General features: G+C 38.2%; 1 protein-coding gene across 6 annotated transcripts in view; it reads right to left on the bottom strand.

The window, feature by feature from the left end:
* Positions 1–11,923: 11,923 nt before the first annotated feature.
* Positions 11,924–24,063, bottom strand: part of IL15 (interleukin 15) — a 127,246-nt gene continuing 115,106 nt past the window's right edge. For all 6 annotated transcript variants that reach the window (XM_065904415.1, XM_065904413.1, XM_065904416.1 and 3 more), the window contains 3 exons: positions 17,365–17,409; positions 15,257–15,394; positions 11,924–12,328 (listed from right to left, as the gene is read on the bottom strand). In XM_065904415.1, coding sequence (XP_065760487.1) covers positions 12,218–12,328; positions 15,257–15,394; positions 17,365–17,409 — 294 coding nt within the window. In that variant the 3' untranslated portion in view covers positions 11,924–12,217. The remainder of the gene's footprint in view (positions 12,329–15,256; positions 15,395–17,364; positions 17,410–24,063) is intronic.

Here is a 24,063-nt window from a genome sequence, read left to right as displayed (position 1 = left end):
ATGCAATATTGTTCTATACACATCACACTTTACTTCCGTCCCCAGTCACATTCACAACTGGGTGTTGTTTTTGCTTTGGCTCTGTCTCTTCATTCTTCTTGGAGTTATTTCTCCACTGATCTGCAGTAGCTGGCCTGACTGGCCTCCAGTACCGGCCTGGGGAGTTCATCTTTCAGTGTCCTACCTTTTTGCCTTTTCATACTGTTCATGGGGTTCTCACGGCAAGAAAACAAGAATACTGAAGTTGTTTGCCTTTCCCTTCTCCAGTGGACTACGTTTTGTCAGAACCCTCCACCATGATCGTCCATCTTGGGGGGCCTGACAGGGCGTGGCTCATAGTTTCATTGAGACAAGGCTGTGGTCCATGTGATTAGTCTGGTTAGTTTTCTGTGATTGCGATTTTCAGTCTGTCTGCCCTCTGATGGAGAAGGGTAAGAGGCTTATGGAGGCTTCCTGATGGGAGAGACCAGCTGAGGGGGAAACTAGGTCCTGTTCTGATGGGCGGGACCATGTTCAGTAAACCTTTAATCCAATTTTCTGTAGATGGGCGGGGCTGTGTTCCCTCCCTGTTATTTACCAGGGGCCAAACTATGGTGGAGGTAATGAAGATAATGGCGAACTCCTTTACAAGGTCCCGCATGAACTGCTAGCCTCAGTGCCCCTGAGGGAGACCCTAGGGCCTGGACTCCATCTTAGGCCTGTTCAATGCTGGCCATGCTCCACCGCCTTTTCCATGGACTCTGAACTCTCTGCTCAGTGCCTATGGAAACGACATACCAACAGAAGGATAAGACCCCCTCTGGACAAAGGAATCTTGAGAGTCCTACCTAGGTTAGTCATCACCTAAGAGAAAACATATACTAATCACCCCTGTCTCCAGAGAGGTCATAATTTTTTTTTTTCTGTACTTATCAGAGTATAACCTTGGGCTTATTGATTAACGACAAACTGTTTAACTGTTTAAGCACATGACACATGAGTGATGGGGCTATTGTGATTGTATCTACCTTTCTTTGTGTATAAAAGTTTCAAGGAATTTAGGGAGATGGGTTTGAGCATGTACACGTAGTGTATAAAAGATTTTCACAGAAGCTGGTCAGGGTCCTTGGCTAAGAGGAGACTCTGCCTTGGGCCCCCCGGTGTAATAAACCGCACTCCACTATCTGCATCTTCTTTCTGAGTGAGTTTGTTTCCCAGAACTCATGGCTACAACACCCCCAGCCCTGCAGCAGGTCACTGCTGACCAACGCCTCCGCTGGAGACTCCTGGACACTTACAGGCAAGTCTGGGTCAGTCTCTTGTGAGGTCACTTCTCCTTTCTACTGGGTCCTGGTGCATTCTTTGCAGCCAAAGATGGAGAAGCTCTATACAGTTAGCAAAAACAAGACTGGGAGCTGACTGTGACTCATTATTGCCAAATTCAGATTTAAATTGAAGAAAGTAGGGAAAACCACTAGACCATTCAGATATGACCTAAATCAAATCCCTTATGATTATACAGTGGAAGTGATAAATAGATTCAAGGGATTAGATCTGACAGACAAGAGTGCCTGAAGAACTATGGACAGAGGTTCATGACACTGTACAGGAGGAAGGGATCAAGACCATCCCCAAGGAAAAGAAATGCAAAAAGGCAAAATGGTTGTCTGAGGCCTTACAAATGGCTGTGAATAAAAGAGGGGCGAAAGGTAAAGGAAAAAAGGAAAGATAAACCCATTTGAATGCAGAGTTCTAAAAAATAGCAAGGAGATATAAGAAAGCCTTCCTCACCAATCAATGCAAAGAAATATAGGAAAACAATGGAATGAGAAGTCTAGAGATCTCTTCAAGAAAATTAAGAGATATCAAGGGAATATTTCATGCAAAAATGGGCACAATAAATGACAGAAATGGTATGAACCTAACAAAAGCAAAAGATACTAAGAAGAGGTGGCAAGAATACACAGAAGAACTGTACAAAAAAGATTTCACAACCCAGATAATCATGATGGTGTGATCACTCACCTAGAGCCAGACATCCTGCATTGTGAAGTCAAGTGGGCCTTAGGAAATATCACTACAAACAAATCTAGTGGATATGATGAAATTCCAGTTGAGCTATTTCAAATCCTAAAAGATGAGGCTGTGAAAGTGCTACACTCAATATGCCAGCAAATTTGGAAAATTTAGCAGTTGCCACGGGACTGGAAAACTTTAGTTTTCATTCCAATCCCAAAGAAAGGCAATCCCAAAGAATGCTCAAACTACCACACAATTGCACTCCTCTCACATGCTAGTAAAGTAATGCTCAAAATTCTCCAAGCCAGGCTTCAACAGTATGTGAACTGTGAACTTCCAGGTGTTAAAGCTATATTTAGAAAAGGCAGAGGAATCAGAGATCAAATTGCCAACATCTGTTGGATCATGGAAAAAGCAAAAGAGTTCTAAAAAAACATCTACTTCTGCTTTATTGACTATACCAAATCCTTTGACTGTGTGGACCACAGCAAACTCTGGAAAATCTTTAAAGAGATGGGAATAGCAGCCTACCTGACCTGCCTCCTGAGAAATCTGTATACAGGTCAGGAAGCAACAGTTAGAACTGGACATGGAACAATAGACTGGTTCCAGATCGAGAAAGGAGTATGTCAAGGCTGTATATTGTCACCCTGCTTATTTAACTTCTATGCAGAGTACATCATGAGAAACGCTGGGCTGGAAGAAGCATAAGCTGGAATCAAGATTGCTGGGAGAAATATCAATAACCTCAGATATGCAGATGACACCACCTTTATGGCAGAAATCAAAGAACTAAAAAGCCTCTTGATGAAAGTGAAAGAGGAGCATTAAAAAGTTGGCTTAAAGCTCAACATTCAGAAAACTAAGATCATGGCATCTGGTCCCATCACTTCATGGCAAATAGATGGGGAAGCAATGGAAACAGTGACAGACTTTATTTTTGGGGGCTCCAAAATCACTGCAGATGGTGACTGCAGCCATGAAATTAAAAGACACTTGCTCCTTGGAAGAAAAGCTATGACCAACCTAGACAGCATATTAAAAAGCAGAGACATTACTTTCCCAACAAAAGTCTCTCTAGTCAAAGCGATAGTTTTTCCAGTAGTCAGGCATGGATGTGAGAGTTGGACTCTAACAAAACCTGATCACCAAAGAATTGATGTTTTTGAACTGTGGTATTGGAAAAGACTCTTGAGAATCCCTTGGACAGCAAGAAGATCCAACTAGTCCATTCTAAAAGATATCGGCCCAGAATATTCATTGGAAGGACTGATGCTGAAGCTGAAACTCCAATACTTTGGGTACTTGATGGGAAGAATGAACTGACTCATTTGAAAAACCTTGATGCTGGGAAAGATTGAAGGTGGGAGGCGAAGGGGACGACAGAGGATGAGATGGTTGGATGGCATCATGGACTCAATGGACATGAGTTTGAGTAAACTCCGGGAGTTGGTGATGGTCAAGGAGGTCTGACATGCTAAAGTCCATGGGGGTCACAGAATTGGACACAACTGAGTGACTGAACTGAACTGAAAGCCAGAAAAGGACACTCATCAGTGTTAGTCGCTCAGTTATGTCCAACTCTTCGTGACCTCAGGGACTGTAGCCCACCAGGCTCCTCCATCCATGGAGTTTCCCAGGCAAGAATACTGGAGTGCATTGCCATTTCTTTCTCCTGGGGATCTTTCCAACCCAGGAATCGATCCCAGGTGTCCTGCATTGCAGGCAGATTATTTACTGTCTGAGCCACCAGGGAAACCCCAGAAAAGGACACAACTACATAAGAAAACAACAGACCAATATCCCTGATGAGTATAGGTACAAACATTCTCAATAAAATACTGTTAAATAGAATTCAGTATCACATTAAAAGGCTCACATAACACAATCAAGTGAAATTTTTCCCTGGGATGAAAGAATGATTTAACATACACATATACAAATCAATCAATATGATATAGCACATTAATAGAATGAAATAAAAGAACCATATGGCGATTTTAATAAATGTAGGAAATTGGATTAGAAATTTAACATTCATTCATTCATGATTTTTTAAAAAAATCCTAACAAATTATGCATAGAAGGAACATATCTCAACATAATAAAGGCAATATGTGACAAGTCCCCAGTTAACATCATACTCAATGGTAAAAGGTTGAAAGTTTTCCCTCTAAAATCAGGAATAAGACAGGCTGTCCACATTGCCACTCCTATTCAACAGAGTACTAGAAGCCCTAACTAGAGCAATCAGACAAGAAAGAAAAAGTTATCAGAATTGTAAAAGTGAAGTTGCTCACTTGTGTTCAACTCTTTGTGACCTTATGGACTGTAGCCTGCCAGGGTCTTCCATCCACAGGTTTTTCCAGGCAAGAATACTGGAATTGGTTATAATTTCCTTCCAGGGGATCTTCCTGACCTAGGGATTAAATTCAGGTCTCCCACATTGCATGAAGACTCTACCATCTGAACCATGGGGAAGCCCCCCAGAATTGTAAAAGAAGAAGTAAAACTGTCTATGTTTGCAGATGACATGATTTTATATACAGAAAATCCCAAAAACTCAACCAAAAAAGCTGTTAGATCTAATCAATGAGTTCAGTAAAGTTCCGGAATACAAAATTAAAATACAAAAAAAGCACTCTTGTGCTTTAAGAAGTTCTTCACTCTCAGAAGTAAATAATCAATGGCTGAGAGAAATAAAATTATAATCTTTAGTTTGCTGGAAACAGAAAAGCACATTTGGAAAACATTTACTGGAATACAAAGAGGATGGATAAAAATCAATTTTGCCTGTTGTCTAGATAGCTATTTCATTCTTCAGTTGCCAACTTGAGCATAAATTGATACTCAAATTAGAAGTTTGACTTATCATTAATCAGAGAAATAAATACAACTTCATCTTGATGAAGTCTGGTATAAGAAACAAAAATTCAAATAAAAAATCATCCCATATGTGTCATTTTTTTGTAGGACCTTAATATAACTCAGTAAATCATATAATAAATTTCTACAAAGGACACAAGCTTACTTATCCTTATTTTTAATGGAAATTTTTTGAAGAGAAAACATTAGTTTAATGTCACAAAACTGTATTCCCATACCATTGGTAACACTTCTCATGATTCTGTGTTGTTGTTTATTTACTAAGTCATGTTCGACTCTTTTGAGACCCTGTGAACTATAGCCTTTCCAGGCTCCTCTGTCTATGGGATTTTCCAGATAAGACTATTGGAGTGGGTAGTCATTTCCTTCTCCAGGGGATCTTTCCAACCCAGGGATCAAATACATGTCTCCTGCTTGGTAAGCGGATTCTTTACCACTGAGCCCCCTGGGGAGCCCACTTCTCAAAAACTTCACATCTAAATTCAACTTAATTTTAATTTTAAGATAGCAGTTTACATCTGAATTATAAAATTTTCCTTTTATGCATGTAGAAAATGTTTATTAAACTGTCTAGGGGACTAGAACCACTCCAGTTAATTAAGCTATACTACATCCACTGAAATTTTAATATATCAATAAAGGATTTGTTGTTATAGTTCAGTGACTAAGTCGTGTCCAACTCTTTGTGACCCATGAACTGCAGCATGCCAGGCTTCCCTGTCTTTCACTGTCTCCTGGAGTTTGCTCAAACTCATGTCCAATGAGTTGGTGACACCATCCAACTGTCTCATCCTCTGTTGCCCCCTTCTCCTCCTGCCCTCAATCTTCCCTGGCATTAGAGTCTTTGCAATGAGTTGGCTCTTTGCATCAGGTGGCCAAAGTATTGGAGCTTTAGCTTCAGTATCATTCCTTTCAGTGAATATTCGGGTTGATTTCCTATAGGATTGACTGGTTTGATCTTGCTATCCAAGGGACTCTCAAGAGTCTTTTACAGCACCACAGTTTGAAAACACCAGTTCTTTGGCACTCAAAGCTTTCTTTATGGCCCCATTCTCATATTTGTACATGACCACTGGAAAAATCATAGCTTTGACTATATGGATCTTTGTTGGCAAAGTGATGTCTCTGTTTTTTAATACACTGTCTAGGTTTGTCATCGCTTTTCTTCCAAGGAGCAAGTGTCTTTTAATTTCATGGCTGCAATTACTGTCTACAGTGATTTTGGAGCTCAAGGAAATAAAATATATCACTGTTTTCACTTTTCCCCCATCTACTTGCCATGAAGTGATTGGACCAGATGCCATTATCTTAATTTTTCGAATGCTGAATTTTAAGCCAACTTTTTCACTCTCCTCTTTCACCCTTACCAAGAGGGTCTTTAGTTCCTCTTCACTTTCTACAATTAAACTGGTATTATCTGCATATCTGAGATTGTTGATATTTCTCCTTACAATCTTTTTTTTTTAATTTAAAACTTTTTTTTAATTGAAGGATAATTGCTTTACAGAACTGTATGGTTTGCCAAATATCACTATGAATCAATCATATCAGTCTCCTGGCAATCTTGATTCCAGCTTGTGATTCATCCAACCCAGAATTTCACATTATGCACACTGCAAATAAGTTACTTAAGCAGAGTGACAATATATAGCCTTGACATAATCCCTTCCCAATTTTGAACCAGTTTGTTGATCCATGTCTGGTTCTAACTGCTGCTTCTCGACCAGCATACAGGTTTCTCAGAAGGCAGGTAAGGTTGTCTTGTATTCCTATCTCTTTAGGAATCTTCCATAGTTGGTTGTGATCCACACAGTGAAAGGTTTTACTGTGGTCAATGAAGCAGAAGTAGATGTTTTTTTCTGGAATTCCCTTGATTTTTCTATAATCCAACTGATGTTGGCAACTTCCTCTGCCTTTTCTAAATCCAGGTTGCACATCTAGAAGTTCTCAGTTCATGTACTGCTGAAGCCTAGCTTGAGGAATTTTGAGTATTACCTTGCAAGGATATGAAATGAGAGCAATTATAAGGTAGTTTGAACATTCTTTGGCAGTACTCTTCTTTGAGACTGGAATGAAAACTGACCTTTTCCAGTCCTCAGGCCATTGCTAAAATTTCCAAATTTGCTGGCATTTTAGAATTTTAAATAGCTCAGCATTGCATAGGAACCTGGAATGTTAGGTCCAAGAATCAAGGTAAATTGGACATGGTCAAGCAGGAAATGGCAAGAGTGAACATAGACATTTTAGGTATCAGTGAACTAAAATGGACAGGAATGGGTAAATTTAATTCAGATGACTATATATCTATATATCTACTACTATGGGGAAGAATCCCTTAGAAGAAATGGAGTAGCCCTTGTAGTCAATAAAAGATTCTGAAATGCAGTTCTTGGGTGCAGTCTCAAAAATGACAGAATGATAGACTGTGAAAAAAAATCAGTAGTATTATGCACACTAACAACAGATTTGCTGAACAAGAAAGAAATCAATCTCATTCACAATAGACACAAAATACTTAGTAATAAATTCAGCTGAAGAGCTGAAAGTACTCTGTAAACTATAAGACATTGCTGAAAGAAACTGAAGAAGAAACAAATTAATGGAAAGGTATCCTATATTCATGAACTAGAAGAATATTTTTAAAATGGCAATACTACCAAAAGCTATCTATAGACTCAATATAATCCCTCTTAAGATTCCAATGGCTTTTTTTAAAAAATAGAAATAGAAAAAACACTCCTAAAATTTATATGGAATCACAGGATTTTCCAAATAATCAAAGAAATTCAGAGAAAGAAAAACAAAGCAAAAGGCATCACACTTCCTGATTTCAAGTTGTACTATAAAACAATAGTCATCAAAATAAAAGAATACTGGCATAAAAACAATAGGCCAAAGAAACAGAATTGAGAACCCAGAAATAAAACCAGCTAATATCAACTAATATTTGATAATGGAGCCAAGAACACTCAATGGAGAAAAGAAGGTCTTTTCAGTAAATGGTGTTGGGATAGCTGGATATTCACATACAAAAGAACAAAACTGGACCCCTATCTTACACCACTCACAAAAACTAAATAGAATGAATTTAAAACTTCTATGTAAGATATGAAATAATAAAACTTTCAGAAGGAAATATATGAACAAAAGCTACTTTACATGGGGTCCTGGTAATGATTCTTTGGATATGACACCTAATAGACAAGCAACAAAAAAATTAAAAAATAAAAAGATGGGACTACGTCAAAGTAAAAAGCATCTGCACACCAAAAGAAACTATCAACAAACTGAAAAAGCAACCTATAGAATTGGGGAAAATATTTGCAAACTATATATCTGATAGAGTGTTCATATCCAAAATACATAAAGAACTCATCCAACTCAATAAAAAAACAAACACAGTTAATAAATGGGAAAAGGACCTCAATAAACATTTCTCCAAAGAAGATGTACAAAACCAACAGAGATGTTGTACAAAACCAACAAAGATGTGTACAAAACCAACAAAGATGCTCAAATCACTAATAATCAGGGACACCAACTAAAACCATAAGAAATTATATCCACACATATTAGAATGTCTTCTATAAAAAAGATAACAAATATCAAGTGTTGGCAAGGATGTAGTGAAAAGGGAAACCTATGCACTGTTAGTGGGATTCTAAGCTGGTGCAACCATTATGGAGAAGAGTATGGAGGTTTCTCAAAACGTTAAAAATAGATGAACTGCCATATGATCCAGCAATTCTACTTCTAGAAACATATCCAAAGGAAACAAAAAGACTAACTTGAAAATATATATGTGCCCCTATGTTCATACTAGCATTATTTACAATAACCAAGATATGGAAATAACCTAAGAAATGGATGAAGAGAGAGAGAGAGGAACATTATTTAGCCATAAAAATGAGGACATTCCACCATTTGTGACAACATTAGTAGAACCCGAAGACATTATGCTTAGTGAAATAAGTCACACAGAGAAAGACAAATACTGTATAATCTCACTTATTTGTGAAATCTTAAAAGCAAAACAAAATTTAAAAAAAAGAGAGAGAGAGAAAGAGATTAGACTCATAGTTACCAGAGGCAGAATGTAAGGAAGGGAAATAGAAGGAAAGTGGTCAAAAGATACAAACTTCCAGTTACAAGATGAATAATTACTAGGGATGTAATGGACAACATAATTACGATAACTGACATTGCTGTATGTTATACAGGAGCGTTGTTGACAGTAAATCCTGTAAGTTCTCATTTCAAGGAGAAAATTTTCTCCCTGTTTTTTCCTTTCTTTTCTCTTTATTGTATCTATAGGAGAAGGTGACATTAGCTAAACCTATCACGTTAATCATTTTACAATATATGTAAATCAAAATTCATGATTAAACTTCTATAGTGATATATGCCAATTTATTTCTCAATAAAACTGTTAAAAAAAAAAACCCAAACAAAAACCTTCCAGGTGATTTTGATGTCATCCGGCATACTTCAAAAATACTGCCCTAAGTAATATATTTATATTAAAGTAGCTAACAATTGCAATTACCTTTTTGATAGTCACATCAAACTGTCAACTTACACTGAGTTATTAGTGCATAAAAACCCTAAAATCTTTTTTGCTGAATCCAGCTGCATCCTCCTTATTCTTTTCTCCTGCAGTTCATTATTGTGGCCCAAGTTCAGAACTCTTTGTATATCCTTATTAATTTTCATCTTGTTACACTGGCACTCCCTTCTAGCCTGAGGGAACTGTAAATCTTCATTGCATATTCCACAGATTTGATAAAAACACCTTCTATCTTTATCCAAGTCACAGACCAAAATGTACCACAAGATCCAAAATAAAAATCTTAAAACCTGTACGGAGACACAAAAGACCCAAAATAAAACTGGAGGCATGATCATGGCTCTGTTTTACAAATGCCATCATTCCATCTAGAATATTTTCATCTCAGAGAAATATACTATCACGTTTTAGACATTATTATTCACTTCTATGGAGACTCAGCTAAAAACAGAATTCCTATAATGTATTGGGTTTAATGAATGTGGTAAAATTTTCTTAACACATTAAATAATTTGATCTTTAATGAATATCCAAACATCTGTATTTCAACCTTTAAAATTTCTGCTTAATAGCTTTGATACAATAAATAAAACAATTTCCCTGTCCAAAAAAATTCTTTTTCAGATAAAATTAAAAAAAAAAAAAAAAAAAAGCCACAAGCTCAATGGCTGCCAAATATTATTTGTCTGGATTGAGGTCAAGGGATGGACTGAGAGCCAATACATGACTCTTTGAAGGTCAAATGGAATACAGATTTCTCCAAAACTATCTTGAAAGAAAATATTAAGCATACATTGACTGAAAGAATGAGATACATGAGTGTGGATGGGGCATTGGACTGACTACTAAAGAATGATTCAATAGAGAAATGGTTTGCACTATGACACAGAAAGAAATCAAATTCTTAAGATAAATCCCTACTCTTTGATCTCTCAGTAAAGTCTGCCAGAAGTGAACTAAGGGCAAGAAATCTTTGATGAGACGAGCATATTTCATTTCAGTCAGTTCAGTTTCAAGAGAGTTTGAAAATTTTAGACAGTATACTAAAAAATAATAGAAACAATTATTTCATGCCACAGCATGTTAGCTCTGATCAGCAGTTTTTTTATTATAGGAACATGACAAAAACATTGTAGGAAAGTAAAATACTTGTACATGGGGGAAGAATGAAATATAAACATTGTTGCAACCATTAGCTTTTGATACACAATTTCACCTATCAGTAAAGGTTTATTATAGCCACAGTAAAGGTTTATTATAGATGGACTGATGCATGTTTCACACCAAGCACTTGCAAGCTCTCTCATAATAAGAGCTTTACTGGTGACTCAGTGGTAAAGAACCCACCTGCAGTGCAGCAGATGCAGGTTCAATCCCTGGGTCAGGAAGATCCCCTAGAGAAGGAATTGGCAGCTCACTCCAGTATTCTTGCCTGGAAAATCCCCTGGACAGAGGAAACTGGCAGGCTACAGTTTGTTGTTGTTGTTCAGATGCTAAGTTATGTCTGATTCTTTGCAACTTCATGAATTGCAGCACGCTAGGCTTCCTTATCCCTCACCATCTCCTGAAGTTTGCTCAAATTCATGCCCATTGAGTTGATGATGCTATCTGACCATCTCGTCCCCTGCTGCCCTCTTCTCCTTTTGCCTTCAGTCCTTCCCAGCATCAGGGTCTTTTCCAAAGAGTTAGCTCTTCACATCAGGTGGTCAAAGTCCTGGAACTTCAGCTTTAGCATCAGTCCTTCCAATGAATATTCAGGGTTGATTTCCTGTAGGATTGACTGGTTTGATCTCCTTGCTGTTGAAAGCACTCTTAAGAGTTTTCTCTATCACAACAATTCGAAAGCATCAGTTCTTCCGTGATCAGACTTCTTTATGGTCCAACTCTCACATCCATACATGACTACTAGAAAAACCATAGCTTTGACTCTACGGACCTTTTTTGGCAAAGTTATGTCTCTGCTTTTTAATACGCTGTCTAGGTTGGTCATAGCTTTTCTTCCAAGGAGCAAGCGTCTTTTAATTTCATGGCTGCAGTCACTGTCTGGAGTGATTTTGGAGTTCAAGAATATAAAATCTGTCACTGCTTATACTTTTCCCCCTTCTATTTGCCATGAAGTGATGGGACTGGATGCCATGTTCTAGGGCTAAAGACTATGGGGTCGCAAAAAATGTTGGACATGACTTTGCAACTAAACAATAGCAAGAAGAAGGGCTTTATATATCAGTAATGAAATTATTGGTTTCTACCTAGTTCCTCCTTTCTTGTTAGTAGTCAATTCTCCCTCCAAGTGCTACACCTAAAGAAGTAAATGAAGGCTGGTAGTCAATTTCCACATTGGTTGGGGCATCCTTTATGCCTATAGCCATAGTACCAAGTGGTACAGGTTGTTTAATAATTTGACGATCACCCTTGAACCAAACATCCTCTATTTTCTTATAAGATGTAAAATATCAGTGCAATTTCAAAGGATAAAATATGTACACAGTTTTATTCAACATTTTACATTATGCTACAAATATGTACAATTTCAATAATAAATTAAAAATAAATGAACAAAACAAGTCTGTCTTTGGCAGATAATGTGGTCTCAGTGTGATGTTTCAACTTTCACCTTTATGAATCCATCCCAACCAAGATCCTGAGCATCGTTTTGCCAGGAGAATTTGTTTTGGCAGCACATTTTAAATGCTGAGTGCTTTGTTGCCGCTAAGCCGTGGAAAGATGTTTGTTAATAATAGAAATGCAGAAAAGGATCAGCTGCAATCAAGAAGTGTTGATGAACATTTGCACAATATGTACAAAACTCTTCAAAAACTCTTTGATATTTTTTTCCTCCAGTTCCTCACATTCTTTGCATCCCAATTCTGTTTTATTCTGCAAATAAAAAGAAAGGATGAGGTTGGAAAATCTAAAATATGCCTTTCCTGTGAATATCATATCTTTTGAACCACATGGTGAGGTGTCCGAACATAAAATCTTTGGCAGATTAATTACCATATTGGAGTAACTAAGGGAAAAGAGAACTGGGAGATTTGATAAGGCTGATTTTTTCCTAGAGTAAATTAAGGACAATGAAAAATATAATTGAAAAAAAAAAACATCTATTGAACCACAAATTTCCTGCTTAGAGAGGCCTTCAGTAGTTTCAGGTCATCTACCCGAGCATGAAGTCCTTGGTGCCAGCATGGCATGCCGGCTCTCCTTGAGCTATTCCTTACCTATTTCTTTCACTTTTTCTACAGCTCAAAGATTCAGCTCTAGGAACACTGGGCTCATGCCTTTTGGTCCCATGCATACATCAACCTATTAGGTGTTCTGCTGTCTTTGCTTTTCTCTCTTCCTTCCACACTTCTATTTTAGCTACAACCACTCACACTTAAGATCACTCAGGTGCTGTCTCCACTGGGAAGGCTCTTCTGAACCTGGGAGCTCCCGAGGCTAGACTAAATGTCCCATCTCTGCATTCTCAGAACTCCGTGTTTAGGCTCTCTCTCACATCACGTCATGTGTTAGGCTGATATTAAGGAGCTTCACGCTTCTCAGACTACTGTTTGCTCTAAGCTCTTCCAGGAAGTCAAGGCTATGTATTGTTGCTTCGCGTAGGGCCTGACACACAATATTCACCCAATTACTATTGGTTAATTTGAACTATTTTGATGAATACCATAAATTATTGTACTTTAAACACAGTTTCTACAAGTGTAGCAATCCACAAAACAAAGTTTCCAGGGATCATCTGCACTGTGAAAGCTGTTTCAGAAAAAATCAAAATGAGATTTTTACCATCCATTAAGCATTTAAAATTCAAATTCACCAGCGTTTATCAAGCACATACCCTCTGCCAGGTGCTGTCATATTCCATATAATGCTGTCCTATTTGATTCTGAAAATAATCACGTCAGATAGGAAGGCAGAGATATTAAATGACTCATTTAGTTGACATAATCAGTGAAATTCTCCACGTCCAGGTCTTCTGACTGTGCATTCGGGCCACACTATGCCATGCTGAAGGTGACTATAAAAATGCACATTAAAGAGTTCCCCACTGACATTGCTATGAATTATCTGTTGCATGGCTCAGTCTTTCCACCAATAACAGAGAGAGAACATATCACAAGAGTATTTTAAACATTAATATATTCATTTCAGAAACAGATCAGAATTCTAGTGCATGTCAAGCATTGTTCTAGGAGTTGGGACTTAGCACTACAAACAAACAAAAATACAGAAACAAAACCCTGCCCCTCTGAAGCTGAAATTCTAGTAGGAAAAATTAGACAATATCCAGCAAGTAAAATATATAGTATTTAAGATGGTGGGACATATAGAGAAGGGGGTGAGGCATGCTGAGGTGGAGGGGGATCGCAATTGTGAAGAAGTGACATTGCTGTGGGAAGGTGGCATTGGAATGAACACCGAAAGCAGCTTGGTGCTTTAGGGAAAATCAACGGCGTCCAGCCACACTAGCTCAGGGTCTCTGCTCTTTCAGTTGCCTCTGACTGAACATACTTCCCCATGGCATCCTTGAAGCTCATTCTCTCTCATGTTTTTGCCAATTGTCAGCTTTGTAAGCAAATCTTCTCTAGAGTCTCAGTCCCCTTACCCGCCTCTTTTGTGGCCACTACAGTTATTAATAAACACCTGACCTACTATTTATTTGCTTAGTGATTACTACATGCTTCCTCCTTCCGTAAGAGCAGGAACTGTACGTGTGTTTTAATTTCTGACATCCTGAGGGCCTACAATGGGCCCCAAAGAGTATTTGTTAAATGAACAAATTATGATGATGGCTTTGTTGGTTTATGAAGCTTTTTCTGTCCACTTCCCTTTGGCCACTAGTGTTTTGCCATGCTAGCCATAATCTTCTGTTCTTCAGGGCCTTGCACGACTGATGCTCCAGCCTCGCACACGGGTCCCTGTCATTTGCTCTCCAGGAGCCCCATACCGCTCTTGCTACCTCGGAGTATACCTTTTACTGCAAGTATTCAGATTTTTATTATTATCTTTTTGCAACGTTAATCCTTTGGGTAGATAAGAAGGTAGACTCTGGAGAGAAACTGCTTGGGGATTCCTGGCTCCTCATTTTACTAACTGCATGAGAGCCTCAAAACAGAAACAGTGATAACCATATCTTACAGATTGACTGCGAGAATTCAGTGAGTTACCATGTGACCCTGGAAGAACAGTAGCTGGCACAGGGTAATAACCCAAGTATTACTCTATGGATGCTCAACATTTGGGTGTCCCTGCTGGCTCAGACATAAAGAATCTTCCTGCAATGCAGGAGATCCAGGTTCGATCCCTGGGTTGGGAAGATCCCCTGGAGAAGGGAATGGCTACCCACTGCAGTATTCTTGCCTGGAGAATTCCATAGACAGAGGAGTCCACAGGGTCGCAAACAGTTGGACAGGATGGGGTGACTAACACACATGGACACATACACACACGCTCAACATAATTGTTGATCAACAATACCTGGTGATCAACACCTTGAGGTCAGTGACCTGTTTGTCTAGTTCACCTTTGTCATTTCCACACATTTCAGCACACCCCTGTGTGCAATGAAGCACACGCTGTGGAACATGTAGTAAATGTTTGTCGAATGAATAAATCAATAAAAAGTTTAGGATTGTGTGCACATGCGTGATGGTGCAGCTTCTGGCAGCCATTCTGCTGCAATTAACTCCTTTTCCCAAGTGCTCCCTCCAAGGGTCTCCTTGCCCATTCCCACCCAGCTAATGATTTCCTCCAGTCAATCCAAGAGCACCCGATGTAACTCTGGACAACTACTGGATAACTCACCTCCATAGAAGATAAACTGCTGTTTGCTAGCATGGTAAGATTTTCTATTATTTCATAAATGGTGGCATTTTTGGACTCGTGCAAAATAACACGTAACTCCAGTAGAAAGCACCGCATCGCTGTTACTTTGCAATTGGGCTAAAACAGAATTACAAAGAATCATTTTTGAAAACAATTATTTTCCCATTATTTCAGTTTCACACAGATGCAATTCTGATTTTGTAAAAAGTCAATCCAACTATTTTATAAAGAAACACAATAATCCTAAGACATTTTACATAGGAAGCAGCTTGACTTATTTTTCTCTTTTGGCTTTGAAATCAAAACCAAAACAAACTGAGAACAAAACAGTCAGGAAAGATGGGGATACTGTGCAGAAGAAAGAACATAAAACTAGAAAACGTAGAAATAATACACCACTTTCTCCCACTAAGCACATTTCCTCTGTATAAAGGGGTGATAATATTGAACTGGAACTCTCAAAACATGAATAAAGATGGTGCATATGGAAGAATTTTTTAGAATAAGACTGTATTGTTAACATTTTAAATACTGGTAGCTGCTAATCATACTATTCCTGCAAGTTCCAGTGGCACACATAATTCCAAGAAATTTCTTACAAAAATCAAAGCAGGGCTATGGCCTGTGCATAGGGGGGCCAAATCAGAAAGACACTTTTCAGGTCCCATAAAAATACATTTCCCAAGATGATTACTTTAACAAAAACCTAAACTTCAAACCAAAGCATTTAATGAGCTTGTGGGGATTTGACAGAGACTGTCTGACTTCTTGTTCTCGATGCCATGCACAGTGCCTGGAACCCTGCAAGTGCTTGGCAAGTGCTTACTGAATGAATGAAGGAGGGAAGGAGGGGAAGAAGGAATGGACACGGCCACCTGTCTGGCACTGGAAATACTCCTTATCCTCCCACAGCAGCTGCCCTGGATTGAAAGGGTGAATACTGTCATCACGTCAATAAAATAAACAACAACTAAAATACAAATAGTAAAACTGAGGTTCAGAAGTATTTAGTGTCTTCCAAGGCAACAAAGCTAGGAAGTGGCTGAGTCAGGGTTTAAATCTAAATTTCAGTCTCAGCTTCTTGCTAGCTACAAACGCAGGAGCGGCAAGGTTATCTTCTTACAAGAACAGCAATCTCAGGATTCTGAGTGTTGGCGGTTAATTGACGGCTTTCTACTTTGAAGAAAATGCAAAGACAAATGGAAAACATGTTGAAGCCAAAAGAGAAGAGTATTTCTAGTGCAGCGGCACCATCTCCAAGTGATTGATAGAAACCTGCTCTCCACCCCCCACCCTCCCTACCTCCCCGTTTCTGGCTGTGGCTTCTTTCCAACGCTTAAAAAGTCTTGGTAGCGTAAACCTTCTATTTAAGAGAAATTCTAATTAAGGAATAATAGAAGACTCACTGTTGTGAATACACACAACAGAGAGTTTATTTTCCAAGAAGAGAAGATGTCAGGGATTTGTGTCTTGGTTTTAGTAACCAATTCAGACAGAATGGACCAGCAACTCAACAGAAATTCTATATGCCTTAAGCAATGTCAGCATATTAATGAAGCGATTTAAGGTCATTTTTGAATTCTGATAGATTTTATGGGTTGTGTTTGTTTCTTTTCTCACATAAAGAATAACCAGTCAGAATCCTTTTCTGACAACTGTAAAGATTCAGGCAAAATGTAGAACAGGAATATATTTAAACAATTTGCATAAAATGTGATTAAAAGTGATAGCACTGGATAAAATTGATATGTAGGATATTTTTAAATTGACTAACTTGATTCTTGCATCAATTGCATTATGTTTTACTTGCATCACAGAAATATGTACCTTTTTTTGTTTGACATTGATAGAAAAGGCTTTTTTATGTCTCAATTTGACAAAGATGCTATAATGTAAATATTATCTATGTAGCTCTTTCTCCCTAAAGTGCTATAATCTCAACAATTGCATGTAAGATTCATTGATCATATGAACACGCCAAACATTAGATTTTAAAACTATACATGTTTCAGTAAATTTATAAAAATATATCTCCAAGCCTTTGAACACTGAAAAAGACAGCAATGTTGAAAACAAAATATACTCACATGAGCATGACTTTCAGTATATAAAGTGGCATCTATATGTGAAGACTGAAAAGAAACAAAATGAAGCAATATGAGAAACTACTCCCTGCTTTAGATAAATGGGAACAACCTACTGAAAACATTAAATTAAACTGTCTAAATTAAGGTCTTTATTTTAAGATAATTTTATTCATGTGAAGTTATAAGAAAAATACAGCAAGATCCTGTGTGCCCCTTCACCAATTCCCCCAGTGATGATGTTGCATCATCAGTTCAGTTCAGTCACTCAGTCACGGCCGACTCTTTGCGACCCCATGGACTGCAGCATGCCAGGCTTCCCTGTCCATCATCAACTCCTGGAGCTTGCCCAAACTCATGTCCATCAAGTCAGTGATGCCATCTAACCATTTCATCCTCTGTCATCCCCGTCTCCCACCTTCAATCTTTCCCAGCATCAGGGTCTTTTCAAATGAATCCGTTCTTCACATCAGGTGGCCACAGTATCAGAGCTTAAGCTTCAGCATCAGTCCTTCCAGTGAACACCCAGGACTGATCTCCTTTAGGATGGACTGGTTGGCTCTCCTTGCAGTCCAAGGGACTCTCAAGAGTCTTCTCCAACACCACAGTTCAAAAGCATCAATTCTTTAGCACTCAGTTTTCTTTATAGTCCAACTCTCATATCCATACATAACTACTTGGAAAAACCATAGCTTTGACTAGACGGACTTTTGTTGGCAAAGTAATGTCTCTGCTTTTTAATATGCTGTCTAGGTTGGTCATAGTTTTTCTTCCAAGGAGCAACTGTCTTTTGATTTTAAGGCTGCAGTCACCATCTGCAGTGATTTTGGAGCTCCCAAAAATAGTCTGTCACTGTTTCCTTTATTTCCCCACCTATTTGCCATGAAGTGATGGGACCAGATGCCATGATCTTAGTTTTCTGAACATCGGTTTTTAAGCCAACTTTTTAACTCTCCTCTTTTACTTTCATCAAGAGGCTCTTTAGTTCTTTGCTTTCTGCCATAAGGGTGGTGTCATACACATATGTGAGGTTATTGATATTTCTCCCAGAAATCTTGATTCCAGCTTGTGCTTCATCCAGCCTGTATTTCACATGATGTACCCAGGATATAAATTAAATAAGAAGGGTGACAATATACAGTCTTGGCATACTCCTTTCCTGATTTGGAACCAGTCTGTTGTTTCATGTTCAGTTCTAAATGGTGCTTTAAGCCTGCATACAGATTTCTCAGGAGGCAGGTCAGGTGGTCTGGTATTCCCATCTCTTGAAGAATTTCCCATAGTTTGTTGTGATCCACACGGTCAAAGGCTTTGGAGTAGTCAATAAAGCAGTAGATGCTTTTCTGGAACTCTAGTGCTTCTTCAATGATCCAGTGGATGTTGGCAATTTGATCTCTGGTTCCTCTGTCTTTTCTAAAACCAGCTTGAACATCTGGAAGTTCACAGTTCACGTATTGCTGAAGCCTGGCTTGGAGAATTTTGAGCGTTACTTTGCTAGCGTGTGAGATGAGTGCAATTGTGCAGTAGTTTGAGCATTCTTTGGGATTGCCTTTCTTTGGAATTGTAATGAAAACTGACCTTTGGCCTGTGACCACTGCCGAGTACTCCAAATTTGTTGGCTTATTGAGTGCAGTACTTTCATAGCATCATCTTATAGGATTTAAAATAGCTCAACTGGAATTCCATCACCTTCACTAGCTTTGTTCGTAGCAATGCTTCCTAAGGCCAACTTGACTTCACATTCCAGGATGTCTGGCTCTAGGTGAGTGATCACACCATCATGGTTATCTGGGTTGTGAAGATCTTTTTTCTATAGTTTTGTGTGATTCTTGCCACCTCTTCTTAATATCTTCTGCTTCTGTTAGGTCCAGATAATTTCTGTCCTTTATTGTGCTCATCTTTACATGAAATGTTCCCTTGTTATCTCTAATTTTCCTGAAGAGATCTCTAGTCTTTCCCATTCTGTTGTTTTCCCCTATTTCTTTGCATTGATTGGTCAGGAAGGCTTTCTTATCTCTCCTTGATATTCTTTGGAACTCTGGATTCAAATGGTATCTTTTCTTTTCTCCTTTGCTTTTACCTTCTCTTCTTTTCTCAGCTATTTGTAAGGCCTCCTCAGTCAATGATTTTGCCTTTTTGCATTTCTTTTTCTTGGGGATGGTCTTTATCCCTGTCTCCTGTACAATGTCACAAACCTTGATCCATAGTTCTTCAGGCACTCTGTCTATCAGATCTAACTCCTTGAATCTATTTGTCACTTCCACTGTTAAATTGTAAGGGATTTGGTTTAGGTCATACATGAATGGTCCAGTGGTTTTCCCTACTTTCTTCAATTTAAGTCTGAATTTGGCAGAGTTCATGATCTGAGCCACAGTCAGCTCCCGGTCTTGTTTTTGCTGACTATATAGAGCTTCTCCATCTTTGGCTGTAAAGAATATAATCAGTCTGATTTTGATATTGACTATATGTAGATATCCATGTGTAGTCTTCTTTTGTGTTCTTGGAAGAGAGTTTTTGCTATGACCAGTGCATTCTATTGGCAAAACTCTATTAGCCTTGACCTGCTTCGTTTTGTACTCCAAGGCCAGATTTGCCTGTTACCCCAGGTATCTCTTGACTTCCTACTTTTGCATTCCAGTCCCCTCTAAATGAAAGGACATCTTTTTTGGGTGTTAGTTCTAGATGGTCTTGTAGGTCTTCATAGAACCATCCAACTTCAGTTTCTTCAGCATTACTGGTCGGGGCACAGACTTGGATTACTGTGATTGAATGGTTTGCCTTGGAAACAAATAGCGATCATTGTGTCATTTTTGAAATTGCATCCAAGTACTGCATTTCAGACTCTTTTGTTGACTACGATGGCTACTCCGATTCTTCTAAGGGATTCTTGCCCACAATAGTAGATATAATGGTCATCTGAGTTAAATTCACCCATTCCAGTCCATTTTAGTCCATTGCTTCCTAAAATGTTGATGCTCACTCTTGCCATCTCCTGGTTGATCACTTCCAATTTGCCTTGATTCATGGACCTAACATTCCAGGTTCCTAAGCAATACTGGTTTGTTTGTTTGTTTTTTTTTTTTTGCAATACTGTTCTTTACAGCATCAGACTTTACTTCCATCACCAGTCACATTCACAACTGGGTGCTATTTTTGCTTTGGTTCCATCTCTTCATTCTTTCTTGAGTTATTTCTCCACTGATCTCCAGTAGCATATTGGGCACCTACTGACCTGGGGAGTTCAACTTTCAGTGTCCTATCTTTTTGCCTTTTCATACCATTCATGGGGTTCTGAAAGCAAGAATAGTGGTTTGTCATTTCCTTATCCAGTAAACCACATTTTGCCCTGCATAACATGGTACAATATCATAGTGATGAGATTGACATGGATACAGCCCACCCACTTTGTTCAGATTTCACCAGTTTTTGTGTGTATGTGTATAGTTCTTTACAATTTTATCAGATGTGTACATTCATGTAACCACTACCATATTTAAGATACAGAACAATCCATTACCATAAGAAAGCCTCTGTTACTCTTTTATAGCTAAAATCACCTTCCTCCTGAAACATTCATGTCCCCTCATCATCCTTCTATATCCTGTCAACCACTTCTCTGCTCTTCATTCCTATGATATCATTTCAAGAATATTATATAAATGGAATCATACAGTAGGTAACCTTTTGAAACTGACTTATTAAAAAAGTTAATAGACTTTATTTTTTAAGCGGTTGTAGGTTTGCAGTACATGAGCAGAAAAATTCCCATATGGCTCCCAGCCCCTTCCCAAATTCCCCCTATTATCAATATCTTATATTAGGATGGTACATCTATTACACCTGATGAGTCAATACTGATACATTTTCAACTAAAGTCCATAGATTACATTAGGGTTCACTGTTGGTATTGTATACCTATAGTTATTGAAAATGTGTAATGATATGCATTGATCATTATAGTTGCATACAAAATACTTCCACTGCCCCTAAAAATCACCTGTTCTCCAGTCTTTCATCTGTCCCTTTTTCCTAACCACTGGTAATCACTGATGAATTTATTGTATCCAACATTTTCCAGAATGTCATATAGTTGCAATCATATACAGTATGTAGCCTATTTTGATTGGCTTCTTTCACTTAGCAAATGGGTTTTAAGGATCCTCTACGTTTTCATGGCTAAGTAGCTCATTTCTTTTTATCCACTGAGTAACATTCCATTGTATGGATGAACTACAGTTTGTTACCCCGTTGACTTTTTTTTTTACACAGCTGTGTGTGGATTGCCACTGAAACCAGCTGATCTGGAGATTCTCTTTGGGGAGCTTGTATATGGTGAATTCAAAGTATCTAGTAGTTATAGGAGAGTTCACATTATCTATTTGATCTCGGCTACATTTCGATAGGTTGTGGTTTGTGAGAAAATTGTCCATTTCTTCTAAATTATCAAATTTATGATAATCAAGTTGTCCATGGTTTTTCTTTAGTATCCTTTTAATGTTTGTAGGTTCTGTAATAAGACCCCAATTTCAGTCCTGATATTAATGGTATCTGACATCTCTTATCTTTTTCAGGATTTCTAAAGGTTTATAAATTTTATTTATTTTTTCCACAAGTAATGAGCTTTATATTTAGTTGATTTCTCTCTATTGCTTTCCTAACTTGAATTTCATTACTTTTTGTTTTTGTCTTTATTATTTCCTTCCTTCTGCATGGGTTAGATTTATTTTGCTCTTCCTTCCCCAGTTTCTTGAGGCACTAATTTAGATTGGTGATCTGAGATCTTTCCTGTTTTCTAACGTAATCATTTAATTTTATCAGTTTTCCACTCAGTAATGCTATAGCTACATCCCACAGATCTTCCTATGGTGCATGTTTGTCTTCATTCAGTTCTATATTTTAGTATCCTTTGAGACTTGCTCTTTGACCCATGGAATGTTTCTAAGCGTATAATTTAATTTCCAAGTATTTAGAGATCTTCTGTTATATTTATGTAATTGACTTCTACTTGAGTTCACTGTGGTTGGACAACATGTGCTGCATGATTTCAGTTCTGATAAATGTGTTCAAGTTTATTTTATGGCTCAGGATACGTCCAGTTTTGGTGAGTGGTGCCTGAGAAGAATGTTTATTAGCTGTTGTTGTGTGAAGTGTTCTATCCATGACATTAGACATTGTTGGTAGACTGTGCCATCCAGTTCTTCTATATCCTTTCTGATTTTCTGTCCAGTAGTTCTATTTGTCACTAAGAAAGAGCTAAAATCAACTATATGTGTGGATTCATCTGCTTCTCCTTTGGGTTCTATTATTTGTTTTTGCTTCTTAAATTTTGAGGCTCTGCTGTTTGGTGGGTACACATTTAAGATCATTATATTTTCCTGGTGATTAATCTCTTTTACCAAGATGTAATGTCTCTCCTGACTCTAGTAATTTTATCTGCTATTAAGTTTGCATTATCTGATACAAATACAGCCATTTCTAGTTTTTAAAATTATTGTGTGAATGACTGTGTGCATGTGCCTCCATTTCCTAGAGCTTTTGTAGCAAGGTACCCCAAAGTGAGGGCCTTTAAGTAACAATTCATACTCTTACAGTTCAAAGCCAAGGATTCAACTGAGCCTGCTCCCTCTGAAGGTACTAGAGAACTGTCACTCCCTAATGCTCCCAAACGCTTGCTGCATCATGCCAGTCATTCCAGTCTTCCTTGGCTTGTGGCTGTCTGTTCTCACCGGGCCTTTTCCCCTGTGTCTTTGTATCCTGTTCTCTTCTTATAAGGACAATAGTCAAGGATTTAGGGCCCACCTTACCTCACTGTAATCTCATCTTAACTGAGTATATTTGCAAAGACTTCTGAGGTCTAGGTGAATGTGAATTTAGGGGTGGACACTATTCAATCTACTACAATATGACATATTCTTTTCTCTTTCTTAATTTCAATCTACCCACTTGAAGTGAATTCATCGTAGACAGCACAAAGTCAGTTTGTATTTTGTCATCAATTAGGCTGACCTATGTCTTTTTGTTAGTATTCTTTTTCTCCTCTCCTTCTAGGAGGATAATGAAAGGAAGGATGGATCTTTTATTGTCCCCAAAATCCCTGAGGCTTTATTTACTGTTTTTCAATCTGTTTCCTCTCTATTCTACCCTGGAGTTGACTGTCTTTCCTCTGTCATATTCATTCTGCTAATGAGCCTCTTCAGTCTGTTTTATATCTCAGTTATTGTATTTTTTAGTTCTGTAATTTCCACTTGGTGTGTTTTTACATATTGCATTTCTTCGCTAAGACTTTCTGGGTTGTTTTTTGTTTTATTTTCAGTTGTTTGAAGGATATCCACAGTTGCTTGCTGGCACATCTTCGCAATGGCTGCTTTGAAATTCTTGTCAAATAATTCCAACATCTAATCCATCTCGGTTTCAGAGTCTGTTTCAGACTCTCTTCTCATTCAAGTTGTGAATTTCCTGCTTTTTGGTTTGAAAACTGATTTTTCAATATAGTCTGGTATTTAGGATATTATGTAAGGAGACCCTGGTCCTTCTTAAAGTCTTGTAGCTTAGCGTGCAGCCACTCTGTGTAGGCTTAGCACAGACATGCTGACCTATGTCTGTATGCTGTGATTCCAATGACGGTTTAGTTTTCAGAATCTTTCTGGTGCAAATTTGGAAGGTTTGGTACACCTGCTGCCCCTGAGATGCTCACTGGTCCCT

This window comes from Muntiacus reevesi, chromosome 13, assembly GCF_963930625.1.
Source record: "Muntiacus reevesi chromosome 13, mMunRee1.1, whole genome shotgun sequence".
Lineage (NCBI taxonomy): Eukaryota > Metazoa > Chordata > Mammalia > Artiodactyla > Cervidae > Muntiacus > Muntiacus reevesi.
The sequence above is the reverse complement of the archived record's forward strand: the minus strand, read 5'-3'. Positions and strand labels throughout refer to the sequence as shown.